Source organism: Notechis scutatus, chromosome 2 (genome assembly GCF_049901735.1).
Source record: "Notechis scutatus isolate UNSWTSFEM ecotype Mainland chromosome 2, rNotScu1.2, whole genome shotgun sequence".
NCBI lineage: Eukaryota > Metazoa > Chordata > Lepidosauria > Squamata > Elapidae > Notechis > Notechis scutatus.
The window spans coordinates 50,503,225-50,520,251 of NC_142010.1; the positions used below are offsets into that span (position 1 = coordinate 50,503,225).

General features: G+C 38.8%; 1 protein-coding gene across 4 annotated transcripts in view; it reads right to left on the reverse strand.

The window, feature by feature from the left end:
* Nucleotides 1-17,027, reverse strand: part of CHCHD6 (coiled-coil-helix-coiled-coil-helix domain containing 6) — a 251,360-nt gene that overhangs the window by 96,262 nt on the left and 138,071 nt on the right. For all 4 annotated transcript variants that reach the window (XM_087954689.1, XM_087954688.1, XM_087954687.1 and 1 more), the window contains one exon: nt 14,094-14,164. In XM_087954689.1, the coding sequence (XP_087810815.1) occupies nt 14,094-14,164 (71 nt within the window). The remainder of the gene's footprint in view (nt 1-14,093; nt 14,165-17,027) is intronic.

Below are 17,027 nucleotides of genomic sequence, written 5' to 3' on the forward strand. Positions count from 1 at the left end.
TCAAAGCTAGCTCCAAATCTTTTGCTGAATAAGAGACAAAGAGGAAAATAGAAATAAATCCAATGACCTCTCAACACACTATTGCAGCATCAGTAAAAGCTCAGTTTAAGAGGTCAAATATAGCTCATCCCTAAGGCTTAGATATAGGTGAATTATCCTAAGCTAACATCTTCTGAACTCACATGTTGTGTACACTTTAAAGAGGTGAGTTACAATTGAAATGAACTTAAAGTGAGGGTCAACAAATTTGGAGATTTTGAGTCCAGCTAAATGAATCACAATGTATTGATGAATGAGCATAGAAACATGAGCAGGTTATTATGTCTGGTGGATACAGCACATAGTCAGCTTAGCACACCAGGAATTCCTTATCTGCCTACTAGATTTGCAATAACATGTAATTCATAATAGTGTTTGGTCATATTCTATTTTATATATATATTGCTTTCTTTTTCTCTTATTTGCCTCATAAAGCCAGGCAGCCTTTAAGTGGAAATTAATAACATAAAGATAACTTCTAACAGCTATTCCTAACCCCACAAATTCAATAGTGAAACTATACTCATACTAACTAACCCTTTTCAGTCAAGACCTCTCCAAATGATAGATATGCATACCCATCATATCATTTCTTCTTGGTGCAAAAACATGCAAAGCACAGGAAAGAAGAAAGAAATAATAATTCAAAGGAATTGGAGGTATAACTTAACAACAAAAACAACAAAAACAGTTCCATCTAAGTTACGCTAACACTACTCACTATATTTCTCCATTCTTGCAAACCATCCCATGTCCATTCACACTGCTTGTTTCATTGTCTCTGGTTCTTTGGGTTCTCTTTTTGGAGAACTTATCGATACCATCCAACCATTATTTTAATGAATTTCTTCCTTCTTCTTGGTTCATTTGCTTTTCTTTCATATACCTGCTTTCAAGTTGTACCTCAATTCATTCTCTCTATATGTCAAATTGCCTCAACTTTTGATACTAGATACTTTTGATACTGTATCCAATCCACATTCAATCAGTTCAGTTGTGACCTTATCACTTTAGTTGTGATTCTATCTCTTCTTGTTTTGCCATACACATTTTTAAGTATTTAAGAAGATGGAAAACCATCTGAAACAGGATTGTAACCCAGACTAGGAAACTGAAAAATTATCACAGACGAAGGTAATGGCAAACCATTCCCAAACTGTTGCCAACTAACTTATCATGAAGGATCAATAAAATTACCAGAAATCAAGTTTGATTCACAGACTAATGAAAATCAAGGAAAATATGCCCTTTGCATGTAGAAACTCCCAGACTTTCAAATATGGATTCCATAAAACTTGGATTTTTCATTGGCATATTCACTTCTCTGCCACAATCCTCCCACTCTTTGGAATATGTTTCTAGTATCACATTCAAAAGTTACCAATCAGGAAGTCATTAGCAACCATTTTAACTATTGGGAAATAATTTAAGTGCGTTGTGCTTGTCCCAATTTAACAATAAGATGTACAGAGATCAGATTACCCCCAAAGTAATGCACAGAAGGCTTTCATTAAAAAAAAAAGTCTTGGCAAAACAGAGAGAGCAAATAAAAGGCAGTTTCAGATCTCAATCTCTTCCTGAAGGAAATCCTTAAAAAAACCTCTATATTTCTAATTATTGTTTTTTTGGCAACTAGGAACATAATTTCTAAAAACCTACTTGGCTTTGATATCATCTTCCTGTGTTCCAAGATTAAAGAAAACTGGAAAAAAAGGTTGTCACAACTTAATTACTGCTTTCCAACTTCTGAAATATTTATTCTAACAGGAAGTAATTCTTAAGACCACATATTCTAAAAATGTATGTAATGTGTCAGCAACTTTAGTTTTATATAAATATATGTGTGTGTGTGTGTGTGTGTGTGTGTGTGTGTGTGTATACATACATACATACATACATACATACATACATACATACATATGGTATTCAGCTTTGTTCGGGTATTTTCCCACGTCATTGTAGTTGTGCTTTTAAAGCTGTAGCAACGTTTCGGCAGAATCTCATCTGCCATCATCAGGCTTCTATATTGTGTTCGCCTGACACAATACACAATACAGAACGCAATACAGAAGTCTGATGATGGCAGATGAGATTCTGCCAAAACGTTGCTACAACTTTAAAAGCACAACTACAATGACGTGGGAAAATACCCAAACAAAGCTGAATACTATACATGTAAGTACCCGCGAAAACTTAAGTCTGACTCACAGACGAACACAATACAGAAGTCTGATGATGGCAGATGAGATTTTGCCGAAACGTTGCTACAACTTTAAAAGCACAACTGTAATGACGTGGGAAAATACCCGAACAAAGCTGAATGCCATACATGTAAGTACCCGAAAACTTAAGAATATATATATATATATATATATATATATATATATATATATATATATATTTTCTCTACAACAAAATATCTCTACAACAAAAGGCCATTACACAGCCCATTATACCAACATCAACTCCATCAACCAATCAAGAGGCTGCAGCACAGCCAACCAGCCCAGCACACCATCCCCACCACTTGTATATATAGAGATGGCAGCTCCGGTCACACACTGCTTGCACTGGCACTAAGCCGAAAGCACCAGCCTGAAGATGGCGAGTGGGACCTCGCCAAACGTTGCCTAGATACTTTGAATCTTACGGGAGAAAACCCGAATAACCAAAGATCCACATACAAATACCCGAGAACCTCAGAAAACAAATATTGCACCTCTACGGGAGGAAACCCACCATCTGACCAGGACTTATGAAAAACTTGAAGTCCAAAGAGCTTCCATTTTATGTGACCTCGCATTCCTATGCAACTGCCGAGATCAAAATTTTAATTCCCACAAGCTTCCAATTGAAATTCCACACCAACACAGCAGCCACCAAACACATCCTAAAAAGAACAGAATTGGCCCTAATTAGAAATGAACTTCACACAAAAAGATTTCTCCTAGACCAAATCAACAAAGATCTTCTTACACTTCACCTCAGACTCAGCAACAAGATTCACCCCTTACTTTGGGACAAATCCAAACAACTCGCTGTCTGGAGAGCCAAACACAGACCACCCTCAAGACAGACACACACCCAACAAACTCAGAAAACTACAACAATGCCAGAAACCAACTCCCCCTCACAACCACACATGAAACAAACAGTGCACAACATCTCAGACAAGATCCTCACCAAGCGAAACCAAGGTCCTTTCAAAAGGATTCAACTTTGCTGTTGCTCCCAAACACATCCCCACAGAAACCATCATATGCGGAGTTGAAACCAGCCTGACCAAACCAACTCTGATGAGGCTAATAGAATCAGACTCGAAATCACCAACATCCTCTGCACTAGCAAACCACCCAAAAGCAACTTATCCAAAGAAGAACAAACTGCACTACGTAACCTGAAAGAAGACACCAGCATAATAATCCTACCAGCAGACAAGGGCAACGCAACAGTGGTTATGAACACATCTGACTACCAAACCAAGTTAACCAACCTACTCCTAGACCCCACATACAAACCCCTAAAGACAGACCCCACCACCTACCTAGAAAAAACCACCAGATCCAAAATAAAAGCCTCCCCCATCAGTGAAGAAATCCAGCAAAGAATCATACCCAGAGAGAAATCATCCAGATGCCCTAAGCTTTATGGTCTCCCCAAGATACACAAAGAAGGAACTCCACTTAGACCAATAGTCAGCTCCATAGGCTCACCTCTACAAAACCTAGCCAAATTTCTCGCCAAACAACTACAGCCCTATGCAGAATCCATCAACTCACATGTAAGAAACTCATTCCAGTTCATCGAGATCATAAAGAAACAAAACTTACAACCCAGCGACCTACTAGTTAGCTTCGATGTCATATCCTCTTCACCCAAGTGCCAATAAAAGAAGCCTTGACAGCCATCCAAAACAAATACAACCCCCAAGCACATCCTAGATCTGACCAACCACTGTCTATCCAATACATACTTCACCTACAATGGACAAAAATACAAACAAATAGAAGGAGCACCCATGGGATCACCCCTCTCACCTGTCATCGCAAACCTCTACATGGAACACTTTGAAACACAAGCTCTAGAAAAATATGATCACAAACCCAAACTCTGGCTCAGATACGTAGATGACACCTTCATAATCTGGCCACACGGAAAGAAAAACTGAACAACTTCCTCACACACCTCAACAGCCTACACCCCAAAATACAATTCACCATGGAAACAGAAGCTAACAATCAACTTCCCTTCCTAGATGTCTTGGTATACAAAAACCCAATGGCTCCCTAGGACACACCATCTACCAAAAGAAAACACATACAAACCGCTATCTACACGCACTCTCACACCACCACCCAGCACAGATCAATTCCGTAGCTGAGACACTCATCTCCAGAACAAAATGCTTAGCTGATGAACAACACCTAAAAACCGAACTAAACACTCTCACCAACGTACTAACAGCCAATGGATTTCAAAGAAAGAAGATCACCCACCTAATCCAAAAAGAAACCCCAACCAAAATCCAAGACAGAGAACAAGAGAACGGCAAAGCCCTCCTCCCATATATAAAAGGCACTACAGACAAAATCAGCAAGATCCTCCAAAAACACAACATTAAAACAGCATTCTGCACAAACAGAAAAATATCCACCATCCTAAGAAACCCTAAAGACAAAATCGAGTTAGAAAACCAAGGAGTATATGAAATCCCTGCACTGCCTGCCTCACCACATACATTGGACAAACTAACAGAAGAATAAGTGCACGCGTTGAAGAACATAAGAACTCAATCAAAAAAGAAGAACCAACCTCTTCCCTGGTCCAACACCTCAAAGCCACAGGACATGAGATTGACTTTAAAAATACCAGAACTATCGCCAAAACTGAACACCACAGCAGCAGAATAATCAGAGAAGCCATAGAGATAGAAAAACACCCACACAGCATGAATAAAAGAGATGACACCTCCCGCTTACCAGCCATTTGGAAACCCGCCCTCATGAACAGACGCAGTACCCAACATGATAAATGACACCAGACCCACACCCATGAGGGCCACACAAGATGCCACCACCACACTTCACGTAAAAATCAGACTCACACCCACACAGAAGATGAGACACGACCACAGACCAGAAGCCGCACTGCAGCTGCATCACTACCCACTTCAAACTCCTCTGAACCATACATGAAGCGAACTGACCCCACCATGAAGATGTGGCACGACCACGAACTCGAAGCCAAACGAACACAGACCCAGACCCCAAACTCAAAGCCATATTAAAAACCCAAAATGCTACATCACAGCCACCGCTCAGGACATCACATCAGAAAACTCAAGAAATTACACCTCAAGAACTCAAGAAGTCACAACACAGCAAATGACCCAGGATATCACAGCACAAGACCAAGGATACCACAGCAATAAATCTCACAAGGTCATCACACAACCCATTACCCAAGCTGTTACTACACAGGAGGCTAATCGAAAAGAGATCAAAACACAAACGACCCAGGAGATTACAACGCAAGACCCAGGATACCACAACAAAAGAACTCACAAGCCCATCACACAACCCATTACCCAAGCCGTTAAAACACAAGAGGCTAACGACCCAGGAGATGACAGCACAAGATCCAGGATACCACAACAAAAGGCCATTACACAGCCCATTATACCAACATCAACTCCATCAACCAATCAAGAGGCTGCAGCACAGCCAACCAGCCCAGCACACCATCCCCCACCACTTGTATATATAGAGATGGCAGCTCCGGTCACACACTGCTTGCACTGGCACTAAGCCGAAAGCACCAGCCTGAAGATGGCGAGTGGGACCTCGTTTCAGCAATCTCATCTGCCATCATCAGGCTTCTGTAGTGTCCGTCTGAGTCAGACTTTACAGTGGTTTCAGATTTAAATTTGGGGCAGCCTATTGCTGTGCCAGAATGGTTTTTCTTCATCCTGATTGGTTGGGAGTCTTGGTCTGTGTTTATTGGTCTCGGAGTTAAACACAGACCAAGACTCCCAACCAATCAGGATGAAGAAAAAACCATTCTGGCACAGCAATAGGCTGCCCCAAATTTAAATCTGAAACCACTGTAAAAGTCTGACTCACAGACGGACACAATACAGAAGCCTGATGATGGCAGATGAGATTCTGCCAAAACGTTGCTACAACTTTAAAAGCACCACTACTATGACGTGGGAAAATACCCGAACAAAGCTGAAGGCCATACATGTAAGTACCATGAAAACTTAAGAATATATATATATATGTGTGTGTGTGTGTGTGTGTGTGTGTGTGTGTGTGTGTGTGTGTGTGTGTGTTTATGTTTATTTTCCAGCAAGATGTTCAGCCTAATACTCTTGGAAATCCAAAAACCCCAAAATAATACTTCAGTAAGACAGGAAAATTAAGATATAAAGTTGCCAAAGATCATAATTGATAGCCTCTTATTTTTTAAAAAAGGCATTCCATTTTGAGTACCTATTTGGAACAGATTTAAAAAAATAAACAAAACTTAGAAGTCAGGGGTTGGGTCTAACCCCGATGGAAGGACCACTGCTTCCTCTCCTTTATATCAGAAGCACCAGCTGGTAGATGGAAGAGGTGACACTCTGCTGGAGCTCCATCTACGTTCAGTAAAGAAAGGCTACCTTTTAATGTCCGTTCTTGAATACTTTCCTGGGAGGAAACCATGAAAAGTCTTTCAACTCATACTTTGGCTACAGAGGCAATCTACCCAAGCAGGATATCTTTCAAGATTCAAACTTCCTTAAACCGATTCCAATAGTTAACAACATCAAGCATATAGATATAGATGCAGCTTTGTTTTCCTGGCTCAGTTTTAAAGTACAGTAGTTATATCATGCTGACATTGTGCTAAATAATATTTAAATAGTTCCTTAGTTTCCAAAACTATCCAGTGGTGTGTTGTTTTTTTATCCTAGTGGAGCTGAACATTCTGTTATTCTCCTGCTGATAAAACAAGTTTTGTGCTGAGAGCAAATACTAAAGTAATTCTGAACCAAACCTCTGCACAATTTGAGTCTTTCTGATGGGTATTCTGATTCCCAATTCATTCTTCTTTGTTCCCCTATAAAGTGTTTCTTAATAGTTTGCAATGGCTATGAAGTTATAGAGGGACCAAATGTTGCAAGTAATCACCAGGGCTGTGCAAAGCAATTGAATGAAGTGCTTTGCAAACCACATTAGAATAGAACATTTCTTTGAAACTCAAAGCTGCTACACATGCTATGAAGATTATCCCCAGTTGTCCGTTTTAAGATGTTTTGATGATTCACAGAAAGGTTCCTTGCTCAAATAAGATCACTGTTTCCAATACTTTTTTGCAGAGCTCTAAAAGGAAATTTACTGTAAGAAAATTCAAAATGCATCCCTATAAAGAAGCCTATGTGAACACATTATTGGACCTACAATACAGACTTTACTATAACTGTTGCAATTTGCTTGCTGGAATCATGTCACATTCACATTTACAAAATAACACTCCGAGTCTGGGATGTCCTCTTCAGCCAATCTCTCATTTTTAAAAAAGGCATTCCATTTTGAGTACCTATTTGGAACAGATTTAAAAAAATAAACAAAACTTAGAAGTCAGGGAATTGGGTCTAACCCCGATGGAAGGACCACTGCTTCCTCTCCTTTATATCAGAAGCACCAGCTGGTAGATGGAAGAGGTTACACTCTGCTGGAGCTCCATCTACGTTCAGCAAAGAAAGGCTACCTTTTAATGTCCGTTCTTGAATACTTTCCTGGGAGGAAACCATGAAAAGTCTTTCAACTCATACTTTGGCTACAGAGGCAATCTACCCAAGCAGGATATCTTTCAAGATTCAAACTTCCTTAAACCGATTCCAACAGTTAACAACATCAAGCATATAGATATAGATGCAGCTTTGTTTTCCGGGCTCAGTTTTAAAGTACAGTAGTTATATCATGCTGACATTGTGCTAAATAATATTTAAATAGTTCCTTAGTTTCCAAAACTATCCGGTGGTGTGTTGTTTTTTTATCCTAGTGGAGCTGAACATTCTGTTATTCTCCTGCTGATAAAACAAGTTTTGTGCTGAGAGGAAATACTAAAGTAATTCTGAACCAAACCTCTGCACAATTTGAGTCTTTCTGATGGGTATTCTGATTCCCAATTCATTCTTCTTTGTTCCCCTATAAAGTGTTTCTTAATAGTTTGCAATGGCTATGAAGTTATAGAGGGACCAAATGTTGCAAGTAATCACCAGGGCTGTGCAAAGCAATTGAATGAAGTGCTTTGCAAACCACATTAGAATAGAACATTTCTTTGAAACTCAAAGCTGCTAACACATGCTATGAAGATTATCCCCAGTTGTCCGTTTTAAAGGACAGGGCTGTTTTGATGATTCACAGAAAGGTTCCTTGCTCAAATAAGTGGATTTTGTAAACACTGTTTCCAATACTTTTTTTGCAGAGCTCTAAAAGGAAATTTACTGTAAGAAAATTCAAAATGCATCCCTATAAAGAAGCCTATGTGAACACATTATTGGACCTACAATACAGACTTTACTATAACTGTTGCAATTTGCTTGCTGGAATCATGTCACATTCACATTTACAAAATAACACTCCGAGTCTGGGATGTCCTCTTCAAGTAAAAAGGCTAGAATCCAGTTTAGAGAAGTTTTAGATTACCAATCTCTCACTGCTTGAATGAAGTGAAAATTCCAAAGCCAATGGTTCCTGTTTGCTGTTGAAGTCTATTAGAACTGATGTACATTCATGCACAATTTGAAAAGAGACCATCAGCTATATTTTTCTATGGAGATACTTTTGTAATTATTATTGGTAGAAATCACAGCATAAGCATATTCATCTGTGCTGGTGATAAACACGCTATAAGCATAGAAGGTTTTGAAATATAACAGATGCTTGGACCTAGCTGCGTAATTCCTGTTTAGCTAGAAAGATAGGCCATTTCCCTAGTAATGACTTACATCATCTTCATAACCATCACGAAAACGATACAAAATCTGTGTTCATTGGCACAATATGGATTGAACAACTCTAGAAGACACTGTAACACTTGTGGGGAAATGGCCACAGAAAACGAAAGAAAGCTACCCAAACCTTTCTCCTGGCTATAAGGGAAAAGAGGGACATGCATGGCAGAAGGTGGCCCTCTGCATTTAAAAGAGGCAGCATTGCCAGGCAGAAACAGTGCCCCTTCCAAAGTCAAGTGGGAAAAAGCAATCAGCCTAGATTATTATCCTGACCTCTTCCCAAAGGGAACTACACTGCAGTATTTACCAGGAAACCCAGTGAAGTGACAGCTCAAGCTTTCCAAACTGCTGAGAAAGAAAGACAGACTAACCAGAACAATCTCACTTCACACACGTCTACATCAGCATTCCAAGCCAACGATTAGGTCACATAAACCCTTATGAAGGATGTGAAAGTATTATCAGATGCCTATTTTAGCTACCCTCTGGCCTTTTTCAAGGACATGGCTACATTCATACCTGGCCATGTTAGCGTTCTTCACCCCGTCCCACTCAAGCCCTTGGCATATAAAGGGAAAACTGATGGCATAGAGAACTACAGAGATGACTTTGGCAAAAGAATGCAAAGGCCATTAGCAAAACATGAATGAGAAAAAAAATTGAAGTTGCCTTGCCTTGATTCTCTTTGGTATAAGAGCAAGGAAAGGGGAGACACTGCTAATCTTCCAAGATTTTGTTATAAATAAAGATTTCCATTTTTGTAGAGTCTGCTTCCTCACCTGGCTACAACAAAGGTCTTGCAGATGGAGAAAGTGTATGCATGATTGGGAGGAGGAGGAAAGACTGAAATCTGACTGAAGTTACATTGAACAAATTTAGCCAATAAGAGGCAGTAAACAAGTCTCAGATATCCAGCTGCTGGCACCAAAAATCACAGAACCCAGTCAGATCCTTGCTTAAAATCTTATCTGAAGATAAAATCCTTTCTTGCTCTCCACATCCAGCAGCAACTCTGCTCAGAGCTCAAATTGGAGTTGTGCAACAACTCAGCCTCACAGATTGAAGGGAACCAGATGGGAAACAAAGTTCCTTGTGATAATCTAAGACCGCACCAAACTCCAACAGTGGGCAGGTAATTCCAGATTGTATTCCGCTTTAAATGATAAGAAATTAGGCTAGAAAAGGCTGAATACACCAAAGGACCTGGTTACTTGCTAGGCCACTAATTATAACTGCTGAAGCAAAGCACTGCCAACATATAACTGTGTGCATCTGTATAAATCATGCAAAGGGCCCACACTTACTTAATGCATGCTTGGTGTACCTATGAATAAATCCAAATGTTGTAGACTTCCATTGGCAAGGTAGTTTTGGAGATGTGGAAAAAAATCAGGCTTTGTACTCTTGTCTTCATGGTTAATGATTATTGGTGATCATTATCTCTTGGTGATGAAATATTGCTTCTCATATTTGGGGCAAATATTTTAAAAGGGCAGCTGATATCCCAAACTCCAAACTTACTCTAAAGTGGATTATGATGATCTAGACTTCATAACTATTCTTGGATTATCAGCAATAAAGAGCATGATACCTGAAATGATGCCAAATGAAAGGTCAGACCTGCTCTCTCTTGTTCCAGAATACAAGATGTCGAATCATGGATTTAAAGTTACAGGAAGACAGGTTTCAATTGAATGTTAGAAAGAACTTCCTAAGAGTAAGAGCAGTTTGACGATGATAGCAATTAAATCTGTCTGGAATGTTTTAATTTGGATTCATGTGCTGTGCCAGGTATTGGACTAGATGGCCTAAGTGGCCTCTCCCAGTTCTATGATACGGCTCAATGCATCATCAAGAAGTTAGAATTGTATTATTTATATATACTTCCTGCCTTCCTAGTGAAGCACTCAAGGCAGATTAACAATTATTAAAATACTGAAGTTTATGTTTAAATATTATATTTAGTAATAAAAGCAGTCAATAATTGAATCCTGACAAAAGACAGGTATCTTTATGGATTTTCTAAATATAGGGGCAGAAGAACTGACTGACTCAGGGAGTGCATTCCAAAACCTGATAATGATGCAGAAAGTCATGTCTTATGTTCCAGATGAATGAACCTCTGACAGCTCACAAGGGCCTTTTCTACAGAACTTGCTGGCCTTACAGCTTCTTATCAGAAGACAATCCATCTGATAATCAGATCCAAATTTATTTAGAATTTTAAATAATGCCGAGAAAGGAACTGGCAACCAGAGCAGATCTCTATATTTTTGCACTAATTAGTAGCTAAAGAATTTTGTTCCAGTTGTAACCCTTCAAGGCTAGGCCCACATAAAGCACTTTGTGATACCAAAAATAGGATGTATGCATGCTACTTAAGCAACTATATAATAGTTATGTTTTACATACTTTGGGGTCTATTATTTAATTTATAATAAAGATATAAATGGCAATGATTCAGATTTCTTGGTGCTCCTATCAAGGTCACTATACCCCCTGCCCAAGACTAAAGGCACTACACATCACAGGGTTTTCAAAATTTTAACTACAGTTAAAATAAAACAAAAATGGCCTAAATTCAGCCCATTTTTCTCCCAGAGCACAGCTACAAACCCTTGGGGATTTTTTTCTCATTCGTCTCCTATTTGAGTGAGTGATTCCCTTTGGTTATTAAAGAGGAAGAGTATTTCAGCCTTGGATGCTCCAATGCCAAGTATCACAGGGACTGGTCCTTTACCATGAAGCACTAGGAGAAATGATGTGTCAGTTAGGGATGATGTGTGTTAGCCCCTTCAAGTAGACCAGACTGGAACACCAACTCCATAGGAAGGCCAAAACTACTTTTATTAAAAGTGGCTATAACAGAATCCTATAAGTTTGATTGGGTTTATTATTCGCCTATGAATTATTCTAAACCTATTCCATATATGTTCAGTCTGTTAAGATATACTTAACTTCTCATCATTTTAGTAATGAATCTTGCATATCTCTATCAACATCATCTTCTTTACTCTCTACAACATGTCGCCAGTGTGCTGTACATCATAGATAGATGATAATGTACCAGTTGTATATCACTACTTTCGGCCAAGCTGCAAATGCTGTGGTAGGAGACACACTGGGTGATATGGAGGGAGGAATCAAACAGGGAATTAGTCTGGAGTCCCTATGTGAGCACCAGAGTGCAAAGACTGATTCTTTGAATGCCGTTGAACCTTACCTAGTCATCCAGGTGGCAAATTGTCAGTCTGAGAAGATTCCTGAGTATAGGCTTGAACAATAACAGCAATAACTCTTAGTGTTTTACAGCCCTAGTGTTTACAGAGTCAGCATATTTCCCCCAATAATCTGGGTCCTCATTTTACTGACCTTGGAAGGATGGAAGGCTGAGTCAACCTTCAGCCAGTCAGGATTGAACTGCTGGCAGTCAGCAGAATTAGCCTGCAATACTGCATTCCAATCACTGTATTACCATGGCTCTTTGTTGTTTGAGTTCAAAAGCTAATTGAACTCTTCAGAATGGGCCTGACAGCTGTGGATGTCTTGAATATTTGTAAAATTCAGTGTTATCTAACATCAGCTTCAATAGTTGCTCCCAATGGAGCTACAGTTTCCTAAAAGAGCTGCTCTGTGGCTTGGGGATCCTTCTGGAGTCATACTTTCTGCTAGAACTAGTACATTGTTATAGCCATACCAAAACTGAGATTGGACACTCCCCCCACCTGGAGCTGTCTTTGAAGATGACTCAGAAGCCGCAACTAGTGCAAAGTGTGATGCTCAGACTGCACTGACTACAGGTAGGCTTCCGGAATCCATTCAAAATGCTGGTTATGTATGAAGCCTTGTATGGCATGGCACTGGGATACATCAAGGATAGCATTCCCAAGTATGATTCTCTTTATTTTATCCAATCATCTAGAGAGGGCTTGTTAGAGATCCCATACCAAGCTGAATTCAAAGAAACCAGGATCAGAAAGCATGTCTTTTCAAAAGTAGTCTTGCATTGTATGGAACAGATTGCACTTGAGGATGTCATTTATGCGCTACTAAACCACATAACTGTTTTGGTTGATTCTAATTGCAGAATCACCAAGAATCACAGATAAATAAATTTAATCCTTGGCCACATAAATCCAACTAGATTACAAATTTCAAATGTGCGATCTGTGGGCCATTGTTTGAGGTCTCAGAATTACTGCATGCAGCTTTAAGTCATTTTCTCCAATAATGTAATAATACATAGGAAAAAATAAGTTCTGTGGGGCATGGATCTCATGCAGGGACAGTCCATAAGAAGGCTACAACGTTTCCTTCCCATTTCAATGGGTGAATAACTTAGAGTAGAGCAAAGTAGATTGATGGAGACAAGAAGAGATTAAAAGTAAAGATGCCAGTTTTCTGGCAAACCAGAACAACAAGAAAAAAACATACATACATAGCAGTAGAGTAACCACACACCTAGCATAGCTCCTCATTTAAATATTACTACAGTTTGGACCAGGGCTTGGGCTTGCTATTCCATACCTGCCTGCCTGCTTGCTTGCTCTGCTCTTAATCTGCACTCTGAAGATGTAGTTTTTTCTCATTCTAAAGTCATTACAAGGAGAGGGTGAGATGGTAGAGGTGATGAGAGAAACAAACAAGCAGGAAGAGAAGCCAATGGCTGGGGCAGTGATGACCTTTCTCCCTTGTCCTCAGTGTCTCAAGCAGAAGGATCCACAAGGCTAGGGCAGTGTAATTACCAGGCATCAGTCTGTAAGTATGGGGTGACAGATACATTTGCCTTGAGTTTCAATGCTATTTCTTTATCACTGGGTTTCTGGCATTTTTTTCTATAGAGACAATGGTTTCACTACTCTTACAGACTTTTATATAAATGTGTCAAGATTTGGCCCTTATGATGACTACATCTGACTTCCAATCTAGACTTATATCAAATTTTGGGGGAAATATTTTAGGCGACCTACATTTCACTGACACTTTGTGGAAATCATTATATTCATGTGTATCAAAGATACAGCAAAAATAAGGGTTTGTATTTTTTTACCTGATTTGATCTTCTGCATTGGTGACTGCCTCATTGTATTGATCCAAAGTCAACTTGTAGATTTCAGAATTCTGAAAATGATCAGAGATAGCATTCAGCATAAAGGAAAAACAATATCTTAAACTACTCAATCATACAGAACAAGCCTTAAAATGCTAAGGAGAATTGGACTTTTAGGCAATCAGTATACATTAAGGCAACCACCTACTAGCATTTCCAATGATTGCTTATGATAGCTGGGGCTGTTTGAAGTGGTAGCCCAAGCTCATCTGGAAAGTACCAGATTGAAGAAATATGCAGGAAAGCACCAGAGATATACAATCTTAGGGAAATTAAAGATTCCCTAATTTTCATTACAGCCAACAGAGCCATACTTTTTATACTGAGGATAAGAAGCAAATTAGCAATTTACCCCTTAACTAAAATAAATCCACGAAATACTTGGGCAATGAAAACAATTAAATAGGGTTCTGCAAATCCTTCATTCCTAGGAAAAATGTAAAACTAAGTGGTTCAGTATGTATTCACACACAGTTAAAACAGACAGGAACAGATTTTGAAGCAATTGCAACACCCTGACAAAAGATCTGCCTACTTTAATGTTTTAAAAAGATGTGATTTACGTGAGTCTGTTGTGAAACACATATTTTGAAGGATTGAACTGTCCTACCTTCCTAGGACATGTGCTTGTGCTTCATATTTGGGAGATTAGCAATATGGTAGGTGCACTGCAACTAATAATTTATAGTTATTGTCAAAGAGCACAGTAAGTAAATCAAAAGCAGCAACAAAAGCACTAATTCTTGCAAGCGATTCTTTAATGATATACTATATTTTATTCCAATTAATTTGCAGTCACTGAGCAAAATTTCCTTCTTTGGTTTACTACTTCTCTATTTTTGTAGTACTTGGAAAAAGAAAAGTTGAATGCAAAATGTTTAATTTTCCTGCCTACCTACAGCCCCCTTAGAAGAAACTTTTGTATTTTTATACTTTTTCTATTATTTGTTTTTACAGAATTTATCCCACAAACAGGCTTGTGATATTCCTTCCATACTAACTATATGGAAATGTGATTGTTTGATGCATTTTTATACATTCTGGAAAGAAATCACAGCAGGTAATTGTTTTCATAGATTTTACTTTAAAAAAAAAAGTCTCTCAGGACTCAGCAAGTTGCAGATGAGCCCTTACCTCAAAATGGATTTTGGCAGCAAGCTGCTGAGGGATTAATCTGCTTTTTGTGGAATAATGGCAACTTTGACATTGCTTTGGAGACTTCATACACACACTCATGTCAAGTGTATGTAGTTGACATATTTTAATGGCACCCTTTATTCAGCGTCCTGCAATTCCCTGCCATCTCTTCCTTGCCTCTGAAAAGCCCAAAGACCTATATGCTATTAATTAAAACTGTCATTAAAAATTAAATATTGTGAATAAGTAGGTGTGAGCATTATCTCCATGGGTTTCGTATGTCACACTGTTTCTCCAATTACTTCCCAAGCAATTTTCATATTTCATAGCGTCTGATTTCTCACAGGACCGAGATTTGCATGATCAGAAATGTGACAAAAAGAACGAAGAGAGGCTTCAAGAGCTGAAAGTAGCAAAAATGACACGTTTTCCTGGGAAACAGAAGGAATCTATCTCATCAGATACCATTAGCTAGCAATAAGCAAGCAATAAAACAGCAACAGGAAGGGAAAGCAAGAACAAATATGTCGTAGTTGAAGTTTAGCATGAACTTCATGCTAAAGATATAACCCACCTAAAAAAAGACTAACCCCCACCCCACACCTCATAACAAAGAAATGCAGCGAGCAGACAAAATATTCTCAAGTGAGGATATAATTTAAAATAGTTGCAGAAGAAACTTTGACTATAAAAAGAGAATAAATCAGCATAGCACTAAAGAGATAAGAATGTCAAAAGTGCAGGAAAGTCTATAGCTCCATATTTAACCATCATGTTTCTCCATCCTCTTTCCACTAGGTGCCTTTCATTGGCATTAACAATAACCCTGAAAAACCAAGTGCAACACAAATAATGAAAAATCAATAAAAGTGGTAATTCAAAAATTAGGTTTTAATAGGTTTGTTACGGCTTTAAAAAAAACTCTTAAGCACCATATAATTTCATAATTTGTGAGCTTCAATGCCCACGTTCCTTTTCTGATTGATTGCCTTCCACCTCCCCCTAGTTGTGCCATAACCTTTTGGCTGAACTGATGTTAGCAGCAGCAGCGCTCTACTTGCACTAAGAGCAAAAATAACAACAAAAACAACCATCACCAGGCACTGATTATCTCACACATCCCAGAACAACCTGAATAGGAAAATGGCATGAATCACTGAGAGGGGAAAGAAATGGGTAGAAGATAGAAATGAGTAGGAGAGGGGAGAAAAAGATCCAGAGGACGCCGAAGGGAAATACCAGTATTATTGTTGCAAATTATAAAGATAATAAACCATAACAAGACTCTGAAAATAGAGAAGAAAGTCCTTACAGAGGCAGCATGAAGGACAGAGAGTAAAAACTGACTATTTATTTATTTAACAAATTTATATAGCTGCCCAACTCACCTATAGGTGACTTCATGGGCTCCAAATTCCCATCAGATGAAGGGAATAAGACACAAGCTAGAATGAAAGGAGGTGGATTTTTCTTTAAATGATGTGTAAGAATATTTAGATGCCATATGGTAAGTAGATAACAAAATACACCCCCTCCAAATAAAGGTTGAATCCTTGAATCAGTAAATTCAGATTGAAATGGAATAGTTCACATGACACTTCCAGGGGCAATATTTGTACTCAACTTCAAGAAAGCTGAACCATACCCTCCTACTACAAGGAAATCATTGTGGCAAGGAATATAATAGTTCTCAAGCAACTTTACATACTAACAGAAAATTATAACAGTAATTGCCAG